General features: G+C 52.8%; 1 protein-coding gene and 1 long non-coding RNA gene across 3 annotated transcripts in view; one reads left to right on the top strand and one right to left on the bottom strand.

Moving 5' to 3' along the window:
• VPS8 (VPS8 subunit of CORVET complex) overlaps positions 1 to 21,276 on the top strand; it is a 215,049-nt gene that overhangs the window by 105,547 nt on the left and 88,226 nt on the right. For both annotated transcript variants that reach the window (XM_084801736.1, XM_084801735.1), the window contains 6 exons: positions 424 to 543; positions 1,413 to 1,469; positions 5,695 to 5,777; positions 6,724 to 6,808; positions 7,438 to 7,536; positions 13,910 to 13,999. In XM_084801736.1, coding sequence (XP_084657862.1) covers positions 424 to 543; positions 1,413 to 1,469; positions 5,695 to 5,777; positions 6,724 to 6,808; positions 7,438 to 7,536; positions 13,910 to 13,999 — 534 coding nt within the window. The remainder of the gene's footprint in view (positions 1 to 423; positions 544 to 1,412; positions 1,470 to 5,694; positions 5,778 to 6,723; positions 6,809 to 7,437; positions 7,537 to 13,909; positions 14,000 to 21,276) is intronic.
• On the bottom strand, positions 15,772 to 17,181 carry LOC311609057. Its single transcript, XR_014783252.1, has 3 exons — positions 17,140 to 17,181; positions 16,191 to 16,213; positions 15,772 to 15,805 (listed from the first exon to the last, which is right to left on the bottom strand). It is a non-coding gene; the product is annotated as an uncharacterized lncRNA (long non-coding RNA).

Raw genomic sequence — 21,276 nt, 5'->3', positions numbered from 1 at the left:
AGGTCTGTCTCCCAGGAGATTCTAGGCTCTGTTAAGTTGACAATCTATGCTTACCAGCACAACTCCCTCAAGGGCCCCTGTCATAGCACCGTATGTACTCCACATATACAATGGAGACTTAGGACACGAGAACAAAGTTAAACCAGGTGCATGGCTGTGATTGGAAACCTGCTGTACATGGTTGTAAAAGTCCATTCACACACCACCAACTGAGCACAAAGCAGTCACCTCGTGAAGGCAGCTGCACCGACTTCCTTCCTGGGATTTCTTTATTGTTGCGTTATTTTACTTTTAACCCTAAAACAACTTTCTTATTGATAGGTGTGTATGTGCGTGTATTCATGTGTGCATGTGCACACACACTTGCACACTTTTACATTAAACCAGATTGAGTGTTGCTAAATGGCTTGTTTTGCTCACCAGGTTATGGTGGAGAATTCAGATTTTACCCCATCACAAGTGGGGTGTCTCTTTACGTTCCTCGCCCGGCAGCTCGCAAAGCCTGACAACACCTTGTTTGTGAACAGAACCCTCTTCGATCAAGTGAGTGTCTTTCACAGCGGCACTGGAGCTGGTTCCTTCTGTTCTCCGTTCACAGGCGAGACAGCCTGCTGGGAACTGTGCGCAAGTCTGGGTCCTGAAGGAGGAGCGTGTGTTTTAATGCTGTGCTCTGGGTGGTCCGATTGTCCTCAGTGCCTAGCATTAGAGGAGTATGGCTTATCAATATTCTATCTAATAGTTATTTGGTTACTCTAGACTTTTAGAATTTCTTGCCTTCTGAACTTGCTAACTCAAGAATCTCTTTCACTGATGGGAAGACCATATTGGTCGTCTGAGAAAAGGCTACTTTTGGAGGTGTGAGTTTCCTTATAAATGGTTTTGACTCTCCAGGCATTCCTCAGTCACAGCCAGAGCGTCCCCTACATGTCCAAGGTAGTGTGAAGACCACCTTCTGTCTAGAGAAGCCAGTGGTGATCATGCGCTGTACTGAGGACTCCCAAGAGCCAGGAAAGCCCCGTGTCCATCTATTAAGTTTTCCAGAGGTTCTGAAGTCGGTCCATTTATCCTCGTCTGTTCAGATAAAGCCTAAAGTCTAAAGCCAGACTTGGGGCTCTTATTTCTAGCAAAAATACTATTATGTGTAGGATAAGATTCAGATCTAAGCATCCTGACTAAAGCCCATGCCTGCTGACCATGGCATTAAGGGACTCAGAGTGAAGCACTCCCAGCCCAGTTTCTCAGTAGTAAAGAAATATGTATAGGGCACATGCTAAATTGTTGACGTCCTTGAAGCCTGATGCATACGGTAGGCCATCAGCTGGGACAACAACACACACGCTGGCGTTGGAAACAAGTGAATGGGCGTGAGCTGCTGACACGGAAGGATAACTGCCGCTGTTCCCTTTGGCCAGGTCCTTGAGTTCCTCTGTAGCCCTGATGATGACTCCCGCCACTCTGAAAGACAGCAGGTATGAACTTGTGAAAGATGTGGGAAACGTCTGTTGTACCTACGTTTGCTGTTGCTGTGGTAGGAAACCCTAACAAAAGCACTTCCAGAGAGAAGGCGTTTATTTTAGTTCACATGTAACCCATCACGGCTGAGAGGCAGAGAGGGACGGATGCTGGTGCTGGACTGGCCTTACGTTTTTCATGCTGTCCAGGACCAAAGTGCAGAGAATGGCGCAGCCTCCCTTCAGGGTGACTCTTTCCACTCAGTAAGCACAGTGAGGATGACCCTTCACAGGCCTGGCCAGAGGCTAGCCTAACCAAGGTTCCCGCCTCCGGCTGTGCCCACAGGCATGCTGCCTAGATGGAGCAGATCCTGCCAACCAGCGCTTCACACAGTCTGTGAGCCAGAAAGCTCTTCTGTCCCAGCTTCACTACGTGTAAGGGAGAAGATCTGGACAAGCTAACTAACTATAGGAAAGTGTGGACAGCGTTGGCCACTAAACTGCAGTCTGGGTGGCGTGGTCTTCCTCCCTCCTTATGTAGCAAGTCAGTGGCTAGCATGCCCCTCCAGCTCACTGTTCTGTCCCAGACCCACGGAGACTACAGGATCCTGGGTGCGGGCACACTTGATTTGGGGGGTATCCTAAGGTGCTGCTGCACGGAGCGCTCCGTTCTGGAGACTGGAATCCCACTGCTCTACCAGCCACCCCTAGTTAACACTGGGACAGTAACTGGCCACCACTTGTTTTTCCTCCTACCACTTTCATGAGGGGTGCTTTAGAAACCTGTACACTGCGGGCTGGAGAGATGGCTCAGTGGCTATGAGCACTGTCTGCTCTTCCAAAGGACCCGGGTTCAAGTCCCAGAACCCAAATGGCAGCTCGTGACTGCCTGTAAGTCCAGTTCCAAAGGATATGATGCCTTTACACTAATGCACATAAAATAAAATAAATAAAATAAAAAAAAACTATACATTGAAATTATGGGTACTGTCGACCCACCTAAAATTGATACCAGACTTTGTAAGTAACTAAGCCCCAGGATTTAGAGTTGTTGCTGTCGAGCTGCCTTTCCTGGTCAGCACACAGCCCAGACTCGGAGCCTGGGGTCAAGAGTGTAGACTGGCAGGAATGAGCCCTTTCGTAGCTCTGCTGTGGCCCAGCGACCGCTGCAGGAGGCTCAGAGAACAAGGCAGCATATTGGTTTCCATTAAGCTACACTGAGGACAAATAACAGGGAGGGAACTTCATGTTTATTTACACCATTTGTCTGCAGCAGTGAGGGTGGATCGTGGCGGGAGGGTGTGTGCATATAACCTCTTAGTACGTAGCTGTGACCAGGTCTGCACACAAATAACCTCAGCACCTTAGCCATGTTATTTACAAAGGTGGCCATTTGGATGGCTCCCCTCCTCAGCTTCTGAAGTAGTGAAAACTGATGGAAATAAGTTGTTTGAGGTCACAATTCAAATTGGCGACTTCCTTCCCCTGCCAACCCAGCACTCTGTATACGGATTGTCCCATATTACATAGCATTTGCTTATGCAGTGATGTGTTCATAGTCAGCTGTTAGCTTCCCAAGTACAGTTCCAATATGAATGTTGCAATTTATATAAACTTACGCAAATAAGCGAGGCGAAAGTAAAACAGAACTTTATTCTCTCATCAGTGAAGTGACTGCTTCTCCCAATCAGATAACAGATAGTTTTTTTTTTCTCTCAGCATACAGGATAACAGGTTTCACCTTGACATTCTCATAATGTACAGTATTGTACATCGCACGTCCACACCTCCCCACAGCACACACCCCTGCGCATAACCCTCTCTTGTTATTCCTCACAGATAAGAGTTAAAAACAAAAACAAACAAAAACACCACTGCTCTTTTTCTTCCTCTTCACAGTATAATGCCTACAGACAGACACACTTTAAAAATGTTACATGTGTTGGCTTCATGTGTGTGTTTGAGCATGAACCACAGGGCATATGTCAGAGGACTCAAGTCTCTCCTTCCACCATGGACCAGGGACTCAGTTGCCAGGCGTGGGGGTGAGCCCCTTTACCTCCTTGCTGCCCCAGTCGTTCACAGTTTTAAGCTTAACTGGCCTATTAACATTTTCTCCACTTCCTTTACCAGGACCTGACAAACTGTCTCTGTCAAGGAACCAAAAGTAAACGTTTCAGGTTGTGTAGGCCACAAGTGGGTCTGCCACCTTTTGTTTGGCTGCTTGTTTTTACAGTCCTTCAAAAAGTGAGATTCTTTAATAGCATTCTGATGATCCATAGGGATCCCACGATGGCTTGCTTAATCTTCCCATGTGTTGTCACTAAACATGGAGCTGCCACTCAGATGTCGCCGCCGCGGGCTATGCCCTGGCAGCCATAGTAGCCAAACATGACAAAACATTGGGAAACGATGAGCTCTGAGTTTCATTCCCTTTGTTTGTAACATGCATAGTTAAAAGTTAGTTTAGTGTTTAATACCGTTGAGTAACTTGCTTGCAAAAGTCCCTGCTGATATCAGCAGGCAGTGAGTCGGTGAGACTGGCTTCAACACACTCTGTTACTTTGCTCCGAACTGACCCAGTGAATGGGTTTCATTCCGGTTTATTGTATGTGACAGTACATTCCAGTGCTCCAGATGGATTAAATTTGGGCCACGAATGTAATTTGGATTGCTTTTGTTCAACATTAAAATAAAAGACAAAAGTTCTCACTGAAGGTTCCTGGGCACCCTGACAAGGCTCATGTCTTTTGAGTCCTGAACTCGCTTGCAGGCCTGAGGTGCTAGCTGCACAGCTGGCCTGCTCACTTTATCTCTGGCTACGATGGTGAAAGTGACATGCACTCCAATAGGGTTGGCTTGTATTGCTTCTGCTTTTGTATTTGTTTTTGAGATGAGGTCTTTGTTGCCCAGGTTAGCGTACAATTTATGATCTCCTGCCTCAGTGTCGTGAGTCCTGGTATGATATGTGTGCATCACGATACCTGGATTAAAATGTCCCCTTGAGACAAATCTTATGTGGTTCAGACTGGCCTTGAACTCACTGTGTGCTGAACATGACCTTAAATTCCTTATCTTTCTGACTTTGAAGACTGTAGGCATGCATGTGATTCGTGCACTGCTGGGGATCAAACTCACAATTTCTCGACTGCTAGGCAAGTCCCCTGCCAGCTGAGCTGCCTCCCAGCCCTGGAATGCGCCATTTTAAGTCTAAAGTCCAATGGCATGGAAGTCATTCCACCGTCTGCAGTCTGAGGATAATCCACCTTCCCAAATGGAGCTAGAGTCACTCTAAGCAATAGCTCCTAGTCCTTCCCGCCCCACACCCCGCCCCTCCCGGCTGCAGCCATTTCTTTCTCTCCCGTTCTGGTTCCTCGTGTGAGTTCAGTCATACAGTGTTCATTGCCCATCTGTTTGGTTGTGATTTCATTAGCACAGTATCTTTAAGGTTCATCCACATTGCACCACATAGCCAACCTTTCTTCTATTTTGAAACCAAATAATTTCTGTTAGTGTGTGTGTGTGTGTGTGTGTGTGTGTGTGTGTTACCCCCATTCGTTCATTCATCCCTTGACAGATGTTTGAATTGTTACTATCTTTTGTGTGTTATGAGAGTTGCTGATACACACACACACACACACAATGTTTAATTAAAATAATTAGTGTGTAAAGCTAAACACTGTCTATGGAATAGATTTTACAAACCATAAGACATAAGTGTGTCAGACGATAACTGGCCGGGCTGGGGAGATGGTGCAGTGACTAGGGGAGCAGCCTTCTCTTGCACAGGACGCGGGCTCCCATGTGGAGGGGTCCTAGCACCCATAGGACGCGGGCTCCCGTGTGGAGGGGTCCTAGCACCCATGTGCTGGCTCACAGCCACTTGTAACTCAGGTTTCAGGGATCCAACACCCTCTTCTGGCATCTGCCTCTCCAGGCGTGCACATGTGGTGCATGTACACGTACTCACACATACAAAATACAAACAAACAAGCAAAACTTCTGAGGCAGGTATATGCAGATATTTCGAGGTGAGTGTGCTGTGTGGGGCTGCGTCTGAAAATGCTGTGGTGTCCCTTCCGTGTGGAGAAGCAGAGTCACTATGCGGCAGTAAAGGCTGTCCCAGTTGTCACCAGGTGACGCGACATAAGAGGCCATGGGCTGCACGGCTGAGCGGGCTCTTAGAGAACTAGTAAATAAAACAAACCTCCAAGTGTCTTTATCATCTGTTTTAAATCTCCAGGTCCTTTTAGAGTTGCTGCAGGCTGGAGGCATAGTTCAATTTGAAGAGAGCCGGCTCATCCGCATGGCAGAAAAGGCTGAATTGTGAGCTGCGTGAAGCTGTCTATTAATGTTCAACAGTACTGTTATTTCTCTAAAGTGAAACTTAGTTTATTTTGCATTTCTGCTGTTTTAACTAAGAAAGGGCATTCCATTAACAGCCTCAGTGACAAAAATGTAAGCATGGGAGGGTGGGGCTTTTGTTTATTGCCTTCCACATCAATTCTGAAAATTAGCAAAATTTACGGAAAGGTATAGCGTAAATTTACAAATGCACATTTGTTTTAACGTGAAATTGAACAAGCAGTCTGCCTGTGCACTCCCATCTATTCACATGGCTAGTTTGGGTGTTTTGAGGCAGGTTCTTCCTGGGCAGCTGCAGGCTGTCCTGGGGTGCGCTCTGTAGAGCTTTCATTTGTCATGTTGCTGTTTCTGCCTCCCAAGTGCTGGGACTATGGTCCCAGCTCTAGGTTTTTAAAAAATGAATTTATTTCTGTGTTTCTTAGATTATAGCAGTTGTGTTCAGTAGAAATGATAAAATTTAGCAGAGTAAATAAGATACAATGTGGTAACACTTATTTACCTAGTTTGTTATATTTAGTTTTAAACAAACAAACAATATAAAAAATTATAAATAGTACCAGCTATTTAATTGACACGTTGTCTCTTTAAAGCTTTTGTTAAAATAGCATTCAGCATCATCTTCAGGCAGTAGGTAGGAGAGAGGCGGGCTCTCCTCTCTCTTGGACACATAGTACAGGCCAAGTGCCCTTATCTGACATGCATGGGTCAGATTCTAGAGGTCAGATATCTGCACGTGCTTTGCTGTGTCCCTGCTGCCGGAGGCGCCCTTGTCCCACAAACCCTCAGACTGTATCTAGCACGAGAAATGACACCTCTGCCTTTCACATGCTTGACCAAGGTTCTGAATGTCAAACGCACATCACCACCTGCCTGTCGGCAACTGAGGTCTGTTGTTCTCACATTCTAGCTATCAAATCTGCGAGTTTATGTATGAGCGAGGACACCAGTATGACAAGATCATTGATTGCTACCTGCATGACCCTTTGCGAGAGGTAAGTTCCAAGGCTGCTTCACCTCCTTGTCTGCCCTCCACAGCCTCTCCCCCGCTGTCTGCACCTGGGTTCTGTTGAGTCCCTGCTGTAAGTAGAATCTATATTGCTAATTTACCACGGGAAGTTCCTGAACCCGGAGTGTATAACCCAGAGACAGACCCTGGGAGGAACCAAATGCACACTAGGGACTGTGCTAGGGAAGAGGGATGGGTGTACACAGCAGGCAGAAATGAACTCCGAGGCGGCGTGTGGGGGTGAGTGGACCCCCCAGGGAGCCGATGATGGAGTTCACAGGCACGAAGCGAGAATCAGCTCAGATGGAGTGTCGCTGACAAGGGCAAGAGAAGTTTGGCGTGAAATTGGGGGTGCGGACAGGTGTCTCCCAGACCCAAAGTGTGCTGCTTGGTTAGGGCGCGGAGCAGATCAGGTGTAAGCGCAACAGGGTTACGGCGTTTTAGGGGTCCGCTCCGTGTTCAGCACTAGTTTTTCCTCCAACGCTACAAACTGTCTCCAGGTCCAGATGGCTCTTCTTCTCCTAACAATGCGTGTTTATGGAGACTGGTACCAGCAGCAGCAGTCGCCAGGCTCTGCGTGGTGAAGGGATGAGTGTGTTGTCTTGTGCTCCACAGGAAGAAGTCTTCAACTACATCCACAACATCTTATCCATCCCGGGCCACAGCGCCGAGGACAAGCAGTCTGTGTGGCAGAAAGCAATGGATCACATGGAGGTACTGACTGCAAAACCTTAAAATGTGTTCTTGACAGCTTCATGTTGACATAATGAATTTCAGTCGTTTTGGGGGCTCTTTCTCCTCTCATCGCCCTTCCTCTCTCACTAGAGCCCTGCTCCTCAAGTTCCTCCTCCTCCTCCTCCTCCTTCTCTCGTGTCTTCCTTTTGTGTGTGATTCACTGAGTGCCCAGGTATGGTGAGAGGTTATTCACTGGAGCAATGACTGCACCACTGAAGAAAACAACATCCCCCCCCAACTACCATTACTGCTGGTGGTCTGTAAGGGTGGGCGGAGCCCCATGGGCCCCTCCCTCCTCCACCCAGGATGGCTCAGTGTTGTACAGATAAGCGCACCTGCAGTGAGTTCACAAGTACGTCGGCCATGCCATGTTCAGAAGATGTCTTTGCTGCCCGTCTCCCCTTCCTCTGGTTCTTAGTTCCTCATACCCTTCTTCTGTGATGTTCCTGAGCCTCCACCACTTTTCTCAGCGCTGTAGTTAGGCCTGGGTTTCTGCATTACCCCCACCTGCTGCTCTAAGAAGATTTACTAATGAGGGCTGGACTCAACACTAATCTCCAGAGACCAGCTAGAGCTGGGGCTGAAGTGTGGGAGCATTCCCTCCCTCAAACTGTGACCTGAGCTGGGGCCCATCAGACTTTTAAAACTTGACCATTTGAACAGGCGCTTTCCATGTTAAGGTTTGCTAAGTAGGTAGTGGCCGGGGTCACAGGAGTTTGCCTCAGTTCTTGTACTCTTCTTGGAGAGAATTAAGCAAGGTACAGAGAGAACGGTAAGCTCTGATAAAAACAGATGATAGGCTGGGGAGGTAGCTCAGGAGATAAAAGTCTGGTCATTTAGTGTGTCCTCTGAATACCTATACTGACACACACTAACAGACACACATACACATACCAGACACACATATATATGCATATATATACATATGTTTTAGGAAAAATGCACTCACAAAGGCCAGTGTGTTCTATTCCTGAGAAAGAGGACCCCCTGGCGTCTGGAGTCCACTATTTCCCTGCAGCTTTCGCTCTGGCTGACAGCATTCTTTCTCTGACTAATGGGCTTACAATGTCCATCTCTAGAGCTGTTCACAATTGGTTCAACTAGTTTATTCCTTTTTGAAATTTGTTCAAGGCCTTAATGATCTCGTAACTGTCTGCTGGTTAGCATAGCCTGTTGTCCCAAGGTAAAGATGTCCTGTAAAGGCCAGAGCCTCTTACCAAGCTGCACAGACAGACCAAGAGTAAAATGAGAGCTGTTGTGTGGCCCCTCCTCCAACTCGGTCCCTCGGGAGATAGGTCCTGCCTTAGGGGAGGCATCGGCTATGAGGGCTGGCACTCGGTCTGAGATGACTCTCATGTGTAGGACTGAGAACGCTATGTGTGTTTGTTAGTGAAAACAGCTTTCTGCCAGCAGTACGAATGTGTCTCAGTGAAAAAACCCAGTGAGAACTTCCTGCACGGCTTCAGCTCTTCGCTCATTTTATTTTCTTTTTCATCATTGCCCTTGAGTCTCCATAGCACATCTTGGCTTATCCTTCACCTTCCCTCATCTGCATCAGGCAGTGTCTGTTGTGCACATGGATACTAGAAATCCCAGCCTGAAGCCATGTCTACCCACTGCACGTGGAACGTGATGAGCCAATCAGTGAACAAGGGGACCCTGTCGGGGAAGCAGGAAGTGTTTCCTGTTGGATGACTATCTTTCCCTCACACTGAACACTTTTTTCACCTTAGACATTAAAGCTGTGCATATAAACTACGGAGTCTTTCAGTGCTGGAGAGACGGCTGGTTGGCTGAGAGCACTTGCCGCTCTTGGAGAGGACTCAGGTTTGGTTCCCAGCACTGTGTTGGGCCGCTCACAACTGTCTGTAATCCCAGCTCCAGGTGACTGGGCCTCTGTGGACACATGCACACATGTGGCATTCACTCACACAGGCACATAAGTAAAAATAAACCTTAACGGGGCTGGAGAGATGGCTGCTCTTCAGAGGTCCAGGGCTCAATTCCCAGCACCCACATGGCAGCTCACATCTGCCTGTAACAGCTTCAGGAGTTCTGACCCCTTCACACAGATACATATGCAGGCAAAGAGCCAGTAGACATAAGAAAAATACATCTTAAAAAATATATGGAGTTTTTATTGAAAGACTCCTGTGTCTTCAGTAATATACAATGAACAAGAACACAGGAAAACATTACATTGATGTTATACATAGTGTAAACTTAGAATCTGGGGAAACCATCTGGGCATTTATTTACTTATTACAATCTAATGCAGATGTCATTAATCAATGCCATTAACCCGTGCCTCTTAATACTGTAACATGTGTACATACAGGAATTTACTTATATTTTTCAGAGATCCATAGACCCCCCCCCCCCCAGGCTATTCTTAGAGTGGGACTCTGTAGGTCTCAGTTAACTAGAGCTGTCTGTCCTACAGAAGAGATTGCCAGTTATCATGCCTCAGCAGTATTCGGAGTGCTTAAGAATTCAGATAGATGGACCCCACCTAATTCTAGCAATTTTTAAATTTCCCTCCTGATCACCTCAATGACCATTCACCATTCTTTGGTGTGCTGTTCAGTTTCTGTGAGGTTTTGTCATTTTTGTTTTTCCTGAGTTCTTTTTCTTGTGATCAGACAGAACACAAGAACTACAAATTGATGGATCCTGGTTTTTAATGTCATATGCTAGTGTGGTTCTTTTCATTGGAGAATTGAGGCCATTAACATTTAGTAATCATTGAAAGGTTTGCATTAATTCTTTTCATGTTGTTGTTGTTATAATGTTTGGGACTTTCCCACTCTTTTTGCTTGCCTACTATTTTAGTGTAGTTTATTCTTCTAAATGACGTCATTGATAGGTTTCTTTTTCTCTTTAGTATAAAGTATTCCTTCAGGTATGTTCTGTAGTGTGACCTTGATGGTCACAATTCAGTTTGTCTACCGCGGGAAGTCTTTTCTTTGTCCTTTGTTCTGGTCTCTGTTGCCATGATGGACACTAAGCAAAGACAACTTGGGGAAGGGAAGGGTTCATTAGATTGCAGGAAGCTCTGTCAGGAGCTTGAAGCAGGAACCAAGACCACGGAGAAACACTGCTTGCTGACTTTCTTCCTCGGCCATCTTTTTCAAACAGTGTAGGCCCACCCCTCAGCCCCCAGGGATGGCTCCATCTACGGTGTGTTGGGCCCCCCTGCGTTAATTAGCTATTAAGAAAAATGCCTCACAGACATGCCCAAGGAACACTCTGACAGGCAGCTCTCTGCTGAGTTCCCTCTTCCGAGTCTCGCAAGTTGACAACCAAGACGAGCTGTCAGGAGCCCGCTCACTGCTTGTCAGGCTGGCCCACTAACACATCGTGCTTAGATAGATAACTTTCCCTTTTTTGGTTTGGACCCAAGATCTTCTGTTAATATTAATGCCACAATATAAGACACAATCCCAGCAGCGTGGAAGTCCCAATTCTTGCCGAAAGCCTCCAGTCCGTCTAGAGCGTCACAAGCTAGGCCGCCATCGCCTGCAGCTGCTTTCAGCCCTCTCATCTCTCAGCTCCCGCAGAGCAACCCGCTAAGCTGAGCACTCCGTGCCTTCTCCAGCCCTGAGTTCCAGACTCCTCCATCTTCCCACAGAGCCTCAGTTTCATCAGAGCAACAACCCACTCTCTAGTACCAGCCTCTGCTCGGGTTATTTATGACGCTGTGCTGAAGCACCGACTAGAACCAGCTCAGGGAGGGGAAGACTTAGCTGGCTTCCAGGCCACAGTTGAGCAGCAAGGGGATAAGGCAGGAACTCACCCCGAGACACCACACTGCTTACCGGCTTGCTTCTCCTGGCTTGCTCAGCTGCCCACCTCTCCAGGGTGGCACCTTCCACGGTGGGCTGGTCCCTCCTACATCAATCACTCAAGAAAATGGCCCCTTACACATGTCCATGGCACAGGCTGTGAAGACAGTTCTTTAATGGAGGTTTCCTCTTCTCGGGCATGTCAAGTTGACAAGATTAGTCTTCAGTTATGAAGAAAGGCTCTTCTGGAAATAGTACTATAGGTTGGCAGTTATTGATTGGCAACACAGAACACATCTTTGCATGCATCTGTGGTTGACTGCTATGTTTGGACAAAGCGTTCCCACAGAGAGAGGGACAAATCGAAAGGCAGTGTTCTAGCAGCTTTCCACTCAGTGATAAACGCCACAACGAAAGCACCTTGGGCTTATTTAATCTCACGTCCTGGCCATAGTTGATCATTGAGGGAAGACAAGCTGACAACAGAGTCCATGTCAGAGACATCCCCCTCTCCCCTCACTAGGGGACTGACATGAAGCCTGAGCTGCCCATCTATATAGAGATCCTAGGTCCCGTCCATGCATGGCCCTTGGTTGGTGCTTCAGACTCCACAGGCCCCTCTGGCCCTGGTTAGTTGGCTCTGTTGGTCTCCTTGTGGAGCTCCTGGCACCCCCAGGTCCTTTTCTCCTTCCTCCCTTTCCCACAAGACTCCCTACGCATCGCCCAATGTTTGGCTGTGAGTCTCAGTGTCTATTTTGAGCCACTGCTGGGTGGAGCCTCTCAGAGGACAACTCTGCTTGACTCCTGTCTGTAAGCCTAGCAGAGTACCATTAATAGTGCCAGGGCTTGGCTCTCTTCCATCGGGTGGGTCTCAGGTTGGGCCAGGCATTGGTTGGACATTCCCTCAGTCTCTGCTCAATCTGTTCTTTCTTTATCCCTGCACATCTTGTAGGCATGGTAACTTTAAGGTTGAAGTTTAAGGTTTTTTTGTGGGTGGATTGTTCTTCCCCTCCCTCCACTAGAAGTCTTGTCTAGTTACAGGGTGTCCTGTTCAGGCTCCATGGCCCCTGCTACTAGGAGTCTCAGCTAGAGTTCCCTTCATATCCTCCCAGAGGCCTGCCCTGACTTAGGTCTCCAGCTTGTCCCAGAGAGGCCTTCACTTCTTTTTTTTTTTTGGCAATTTTATTTATACTTTTCTATGTACATGCAGTACCTGAGGAGGCCAGAAGATGGCATCAGATTCTTTGGGCCTGGACTTACACATGGCTCTGAGCTGTCATGTAGGTGCTTGGAATTAAAACCAGGTCCTCTAGAAGAGCAGCCTGTGCTCTTAATTGCTGAGCCATCTCTTCAGCCTCTCGGCTAGCTCACCTGTCTGGGCACCGTGCCACCCCCGATGGACTGGGTTCTTCCACGTTAGTCATCAGACCCACGGATTAGTGTCATCTAGCCAGTTCTGCAGTTGAGATTCCCTCTTTTCAGAGGACTCCAGCTCGTGTCAAATTGACAAACCAAGCCAAAACAAAAACAGCAAGTACCCAGTGCGGGCAAGTGAGAGAATCGCAGAAAGGAGAGCTTCAATCAGAAGTGCTAAGGGAGGTCAGGGAGACTCAGGCGCAAACCTTAGATATGGTAGACTTGGAGCCTGTTAAAAATGGGCAGCTAACAGTGCCTAAGACTTTAGTCTCTTCAAGACTTAAAAGTTGCTTTCCACAAACAGTTCTGGTTTGCCAATCTGTCCTGCAGCAGAGGTGAACCTAGGGTCTTAGCTAAGGACCTCACAGCTGGACCACTCTCATTTGAAGCTCACGCATGAAGCTCCCTGACAGGAATTTAGGGAGTGTTTACCTCTCTCTTCACCCATAGCTCCCACAGCCAGGAGCCAGACTTCTGTAAAGCTTTCGCTGTCTAGACAGTCTAGGGCAATTCAAAAGCCCACTCCTGATTGACAGTAGGGGCTGTTCCAACCGTGCTGATTGCTAATGTGACCCTTAAGTTAAGGCCCAACACGAGAGTAGCATGGAAGAATGGGGAAATAGTAGGATCCACAGGGTCCTGGAAACCTACAAGAAGAACTTCATGACAGGCGGATCTGGGTCCTAGGGTCCTCCTCAAACTAAGGCACCAGCCAAGGAGAATATAGGCAGTAAACTTCGAACCCCTACCAAGACCTAGCCAACGAACAGGGTATTCTTCACCATTGAGTGGAGAGTGAGATCTGACTCTCACAGGAAATCTGGTGCCCCTTTTCTGACCACGTCCCCTGGATGGGGAGGCCTGGCGGCACTCAGAGGAAGGATAGCAAGTACCAAGAAGAGACTTGATATTCTAAGAGCATATATAGGGGGAGGAGGTCTCCCTCAATCACAGACATAGGGGAGGGGAGAAGGGGGAAGTGGGAGGGAGGGAAGAATGGGAAGAAACAGGGGAAGGGCTAACAATCGAGATGTAATATGAACAAATTAATAAAGAATAGTTAAGGCCCAACGACGGTATCCAGCCTCATATCTGTGAGTAGCCTGCTAAGTGTACATTGACAACGGCCTTGTCTTTTCCGCTGACTACAGGAACTGGTGTCCCTGAAGCCCTGTAAAGCTGCGGAGCTGGTCGCGACTCACTTTTCGGGACAGATTGAAGTAGTCATTGGACAGCTTCAGGTGAGGGCTGTGAGCCTGGCATGGGAAAGGCACCAATACCTGAGGGCTGGGATTGCAGCTAGCTCCCGGGTTCACAGGTGCCGCTTAGTAGTAGATTTATGGGGCTGTGCATGCATGGGTGGGTGCGTGTGTGCATGCGTGCATGCGTGTGCGCCTGTGTGTGTTAGATGTGGTGTGTGTGTGTGTGTGTGTGTGTGTGTGTGTGTGTGTGTGTCTTAGATGTGGTTTATGTGTGGTGTATATATTATGTGTGTGGTGTATGTATGTTGTATGTGTCCTGTATATGTGTTGTGGGGTGTACAGATGGGAGCAGCTGTGTATCTGAGTATTGAAATGAAGGGGCTCATTTTTGGATTTTAAATACTGGCAGTAAAGAAACATCTCTGAAGCTCTAAGCTACACTGCTCTAGAAAGCACAACCCATAAAAGAGTCTCCCTAGGTTTTTGTTGTTTTTTGTTTTTGTTTCCTGTTTTTGGCGTTAAGACCCACAATCCTATTCTGCTGATGGTTCATCTTACTTATCCAGAACTCTGTCATGGCTTCTTTAGAGGTGGCTGCGTGTGTGGTGAGTGCTCTGTGAGAGTGCTGTGTGCGGGGCCTGCAGTCCCTCATTGTTACCACTGCTGTGGTAACTTAATTCCATGATGGCCCAAAGGGAGTGCTAGGCTATAGGACAGCCTGAGGGGCATGAAGCACAGCCCACAGCCCTCACACACAGCAGCAGTGCAGGGGAAGGACTGCGGGACGGTGAACTGAGAAGTAAGTCGGGAGCGACGTGAGACGAAGGTGGAGTCCATTCAGTTCAGCGCTGCGGCCCAGCCTGTACCACAGGACACTTAGTGTGAGGCTCCTAGGAGCACAGAGCCACTCACAGAACGTGGTACAGTGCTGCCCAGCTGTGCTACAGATAGGTAAAAGGGACTGTGGGAGCAACAGAACAGTGACGGATGGTGGGGTGAGAAAACAGCTCCACAGCTGCCAGAACTAGGGCAGTATCAGGTGTGCAACAGAGCTGGGAAAGGCTTTCCTGATAGAAAGGCTCCAGTTGAAAGGCATGAGGGTTCCGGAGGCCAGAGAATGGCAGGTCTGAGGAAACGCGAGGTAGTAGTGTGGTGAGGAAGCAGAAAGAATCAGTGTTTGAGGAGGGGTAAGTTAGGAAGATAGAGCTGATTGTATTGTTGAGATTTATATTTCTTTACCAGTGTTGTAAGCAAAACATGGCATAATTAGATCTACTTTATAGACAATTAACTCTGGCAAAGAGCACACATGGAGCCATAACCCCCAAAGGCAAAAATGGTGGCAACCATGGTGGCAGTGGAGGAGATGGGTTCCAAATGAATGTGCACTTAGAAAGTAGCCCAGGATGCTGGGACATTTTTAAATGGCTCCTAAGTTATCCCGTATTAGGTCTGCTAGCTAGCACAGAGAATTAGTAATGGCCATCCGTGACAATCAGCACTTATGCTGTGGGACCAGAAAGTCGAGTGGAGGATAACACACAAAAACAAATGGAAAGAAGAGGACTTACATGTGCTTTCTGCTCACAAAGACAAGGCGACACACCAAGCAAACAGCATTTGCAGAATAACTTGGCTAGAATGATGCTGGGGCGCAAGGGGGGACACATGGCTATGAGGTGGCGAAGGTGCTCCTGCTCACACCATTCAGCTCACAGCTTCTCTCCTCTTTAAAAAGCCTTCTGCTGAATTTTGCTTGTCCTAGTGCTCAAGGATTGTCTTTAAAAATACAAGATTAACACTGACAAAACTGCACCATCACCTCAACCTCACCTCCACCCTCACCTCCACCCTCACCCCCACCCTCACCTCCACCCTCACCTCCACCCTCACCTCCACCCTCACCCCCACCCTCACCCCCACCCTCACCTCCACCCTCACCTCCACCCTCACCTCCACCCTCACCTCCACCCTCACCTCCACCCTCACCCCCACCCTCACCTCCACCCTCACCCCCACCCTCACCTCCACCCTCACCCCCACCCTCACCTCTACCCTCACCTCCACCCTCACCTCCACCCTCACCTCCATCCTCACCTCCACCCTCACCTCCACCCTCACCTCCACCCTCACCTCCACCCTCACCTCCACCCTCACCTCCACCCCTCACCTCCACCCTCAGCTCCACCCTCACCTCCACCCTCACCCCCACCCTCACCCCCACCCTCACCTCCACCCTCACCTCACCCTCACCTCCACCCTCCCCTCCACCCTCACCCCCACCCTCACCTCCATCCTCAGCTCCACCCTCACCTCCACCCTCACCTCCACCCTCACCTCCACCTCCACCCTCACCTCCACCCTCACCTCCACCCTCACCCCCACCCTCACCTCCCACCCTCACCTCCACCCTCACCCCCACCCTCACCTCCACCCTCACCTCCACCTCCACCCTCACCTCCACCCTCAGCTCCACCTCCCACCCTCACCTCCACCCTCACCTCCACCCTCACCCCCACCCTCACCCCCACCCTCACCTCCACCCGCACCTCCAACCCTCACCCCCACCCTCACCTCCACCCTCACCTCCACCTCCACCCTCACCTCCACCCTCAGCTCCACCTCCACCCTCACCTCCACCCTCACCTCCACCTCCCACCTCCACCCTCACCTCCACCCTCACCCCCACCCTCACCCCACCCTCACCTCCACCCTCACCTCCACCCTCACCCCCACCCTCACCTCCACCCTCACCTCCACCCTCACCTCCACCCTCACCCCCACCCTCACCCCCACCCTCACCTCCACCCTCAGCTCCACCCTCACCCCCACCCTCACCTCCACCCTCACCTCCACCTCCACCCTCACCCCCACCCTCACCTCCACCCTCACCTCCACCTCCACCCTCACTTCCACCCTCACCTCCACCCTCACCTCCACCCTCTGCTCCACCCTCACCTCCACCCTCACCCCCACCCTCACCTCCACCCTCACCTCCACCCTCACCTCCACCTCCACCCTCACCTCCACCCTCAGCTCCACCCTCACCTCCACCCTCACCCCACCCTCACCTCCACCCTCAGCTCCACCCTCACTTCCACCCTCACCTCCACCCTCACCTCCACCCTCACCCCCACCCTCACCTCCACCCTCAGCTCCACCCTCAGCTCCACCCTCACCTCCACCCTCACCTCCACCCTCACCTCCACCCTCACCTCCACCCTCAGCTCCACCCTCACCCTCCACCCTCACCCCCACCCTCACCTCCACCCTCAGCTCCACCCTCACCTCCACCCTCACCTCCACCCTCACCTCCACCCTCACCCCCACCCTCACCTCCACCCTCAGCTCCATCCTCACCTCCACCCTCACCCCCACCCTCACCTCCACCCTCAGCTCCACCCTCACTTCCACCCTCACCTCCACCCTCACCTCCACCCTCACCCCCACCCTCACCTCCACCCTCACCTCCACCCCACCCCCACCCTCACCTCCACCCTCAGCTCCACCCTCACCTCCACCCTCACCTCCACCCTCACCCCCACCCTCACCCCCACCCTCACCTCCACCCTCACCTCCACCCTCACCTCCACCCTCACCCCCACCCTCACCTCCACCCTCACCCCCACCCTCACCTCCACCCTCACCTCCACCCTCACCCCCACCCTCACCTCCACCCTCAGCTCCACCCTCACCTCCACCCTCACCTCCACCCTCACCTCCACCCTCACCTCCACCCTCACCTCCACCCTCACCCCCACCCTCACCTCCACCCTCAGCTCCACCCTCACTTCCACCCTCACCTCCACCCTCACCTCCACCCTCACCTCCACCCTCACCCCCACCCTCACCTCCACCCTCAGCTCCACCCTCACTTCCCACCCTCACCTCCACCCTCAGCTCCACCCTCACCTCCACCCTCACCTCCACCCTCACCTCCACCCTCACCTCCACCCTCACCTCCACCCTCACCCCCACCCTCACCTCCACCCTCAGCTCCACCCTCACTTCCACCCTCACCTCCACCCTCACCTCCACCCTCACCCCCACCCTCACCTCCACCCTCAGCTCCACCCTCAGCTCCACCCTCACCTCCACCCTCACCTCCACCCTCACCTCCACCCTCAGCTCCACCCTCAGCTCCACCCTCAGCTCCACCCTCACCTCCACCCTCACCCCCACCCTCACCTCCACCCTCAGCTCCACCCTCACTTCCACCCTCACCTCCACCCTCACCTCCACCCTCAGCTCCACCCTCAGCTCCACCCTCACCTCCACCCTCACCTCCACCCTCACCTCCACCCTCACCTCCACCCTCACCCCCACCCTCACCTCCACCCTCACCTCCACCCTCACCCCCACCCTCACCCCCACCCTCACCTCCACCCTCACCTCCACCCTCACCCCCACCCTCACCTCCACCCTCACCTCCACCTCCACCCTCACCTCCACCCTCACCTCCACCCTCACCTCCACCCTCACCTCCACCCTCACCTCCACCCTCAGCTCCACCCTCACTTCCACCCTCACCTCCACCCTCACCTCCACCTCCACCCTCACCTCCACCCTCAGCTCCACCCTCACCTCCATCCTCACCTCCACCCTCACCCCACCCTCACCTCCACCCTCAGCTCCACCCTCACTTCCACCCTCACCTCCACCCTCAGCTCCACCCTCACCTCCACCCTCACCTCCACCCTCACCTCCACCCTCACCTCCACCTCCACCCTCACCTCCACCCTCAGCTCCACCCTCACTTCCACCCTCACCTCCACCCTCACCTCCACCCTCAGCTCCACCCTCACCTCCACCCTCACCTCCACCCTCACCTCCACCCTCAGCTCCACCCTCACCTCCACCCTCACCCCCACCCTCACCCCCACCCTCACCCCCACCCTCACCTCCACCCTCACCTCCACCCTCACCCCCACCCTCACCTCCACCCTCAGCTCCACCTCCACCCTCACCTCCACCCTCACCTCCACCCTCACCCCCACCCTCACCCCCACCCTCACCTCCACCCTCACCTCCACCCTCACCTCCACGCTCACCTCCACCCTCACCTCCACCCTCACCTCCACCCTCACCCCCACCCTCACCCCCACCCTCACCTCCACCCTCACCCCCACCATCACCCCCACCCTCACCTCACCCTCACCTCCACCTCCACCCTCACCTCCACCCTCACCTCCACCCTCACCCCCACCCTCACCCCCACCCTCACCTCCACCCTCACCCCCACCATCACCCCCACCCTCACCTCCACCCTCACCTCCACCTCCACCCTCACCTCCACCCTCACCTCCACCTCCACCCTCACCTCCACCCTCACCTCCACCTCCACCCTCACCTCCACCCCTCACCTCCACCCTCACCTCCACGCTCACCTCCACCCTCACCTCCACCTCACCTCCACCCTCACCCCCACCCTCACCCCACCCTCACCTCCACCCTCACCCCCACCATCACCCCCACCCTCACCTCCACCCTCACCTCCACCTCCACCCTCACCTCCACCCTCACCTCCACCCTCACCCCCACCCTCACCCCCACCCTCACCTCCACCCTCACCCCCACCATCACCCCCACCCTCACCTCCACCCTCACCTCCACCTCCACCCTCACCTCCACCCTCACCTCCACCTCCACCCTCACCTCCACCCTCACCTCCACCTCCATCCTCACCTCCACCCTCACCTCCACCCTCACCTCCACCCTCACCTCCACCTCCACCCTCACCTCCACCCTCACCTCCACCTCCATCCTCACCTCCACCCTCACCTCCACCCTCACCTCCACCCTCACCTCCACCTCCACCCTCACCTCCACCCTCACCTCCACCCTCACCTCCACCTCCACCCTCACCTCCACCCTCACCTCCACCCTCACCTCCACCCTCACCTCCACCTCCACCCTCACCTCCACCCTCAGCTCCACCTCCATCCTCACCTCCACCCTCACCTCCACCTCCACCCTCACCTCCACCCTCACCTCCACCCTCACCTCCACCCTCACCTCCACCCTCACCTCCACCCTCACCTCCACCCTCACCTCCACCCTCAGCTCCACCTCCATCCTCACCTCCACCCTCACCTCCACCTCCACCCTCACCTCCACCCCCACCCTCACCCCCACCCTCACCTCCACCCTCACCCCCACCATCACCCCCACCCTCACCTCCACCCTCACCTCCACCTCCACCCTCACCTCCACCCTCACCTCCACCCTCACCCCACCCTCACCCCCACCCTCACCTCCACCCTCACCCCCACCATCACCCCCACCCTCACCTCCACCCTCACCTCCACCTCCCCCTCACCTCCACCCTCACCTCCACCTCCACCCTCACCTCCACCCTCACCTCCACCTCCATCCTCACCTCCACCCTCACCTCCACCCTCACCTCCACCCTCACCTCCACCTCCACCCTCACCTCCACCCTCACCTCCACCTCCATCCTCACCTCCACCCTCACCTCCACCCTCACCTCCACCCTCACCTCCACCTCCACCCTCACCTCCACCCTCACCTCCACCCTCACCTCCACCTCCACCCTCACCTCCACCCTCACCTCCACCCTCACCTCCACCCTCACCTCCACCTCCACCCTCACCTCCACCCTCAGCTCCACCTCCATCCTCACCTCCACCCTCACCTCCACCTCCACCTCACCTCCACCCTCACCTCCACCCTCACCTCCACCCTCACCTCCACCCTCACCTCCACCCTCACCTCCACCCTCACCTCCACCCTCACCCCCACCCTCACCCCCACCCTCACCTCCACCCTCACCCCCACCCTCACCCCCACCCTCACCTCCACCCTCCCCTCCACCCTCAGCTCCACCCTCAGCTCCACCTCCACCCTCACCTCCACCCTCACCTCCACCTCCACCCTCACCCCCACCCTCACCTCCACCCTCACCTCCACCCTCACCTCCACCCTCACCCCCACCCTCACCCCCACCCTCACCTCCACCCTCACCTCCACCCTCACCTCCACCCTCACCTCCACCCTCACCTCCACCTCCACCCTCACCTCCACCCTCAGCTCCACCCTCACCCCACCCTCACCTCCACCCTCACCTCCACCTCCACCCTCACCTCCACCCTCAGCTCCACCCTCACTTCCACCCTCACCTCCACCCTCACCTCCACCCTCAGCTCCACCCTCACCTCCTCCACCCTCACCTCCACCCTCACCTCCACCCTCACCTCCACCCTACCTCCACCCTCAGCTCCACCCTCACCTCCATCCTCACCTCCACCCTCACCCCCACCCTCACCTCCACCCTCAGCTCCACCACACTTCCACCC

This window comes from Acomys minous (genome assembly GCF_964271855.1).
Source record: "Acomys minous genome assembly, chromosome: 11".
NCBI classification, from domain to species: Eukaryota; Metazoa; Chordata; class Mammalia; order Rodentia; family Muridae; genus Acomys; species Acomys minous.
Note: the sequence above shows the minus strand (reverse complement) of the source record. Positions and strands in the feature narration are given on the sequence as shown.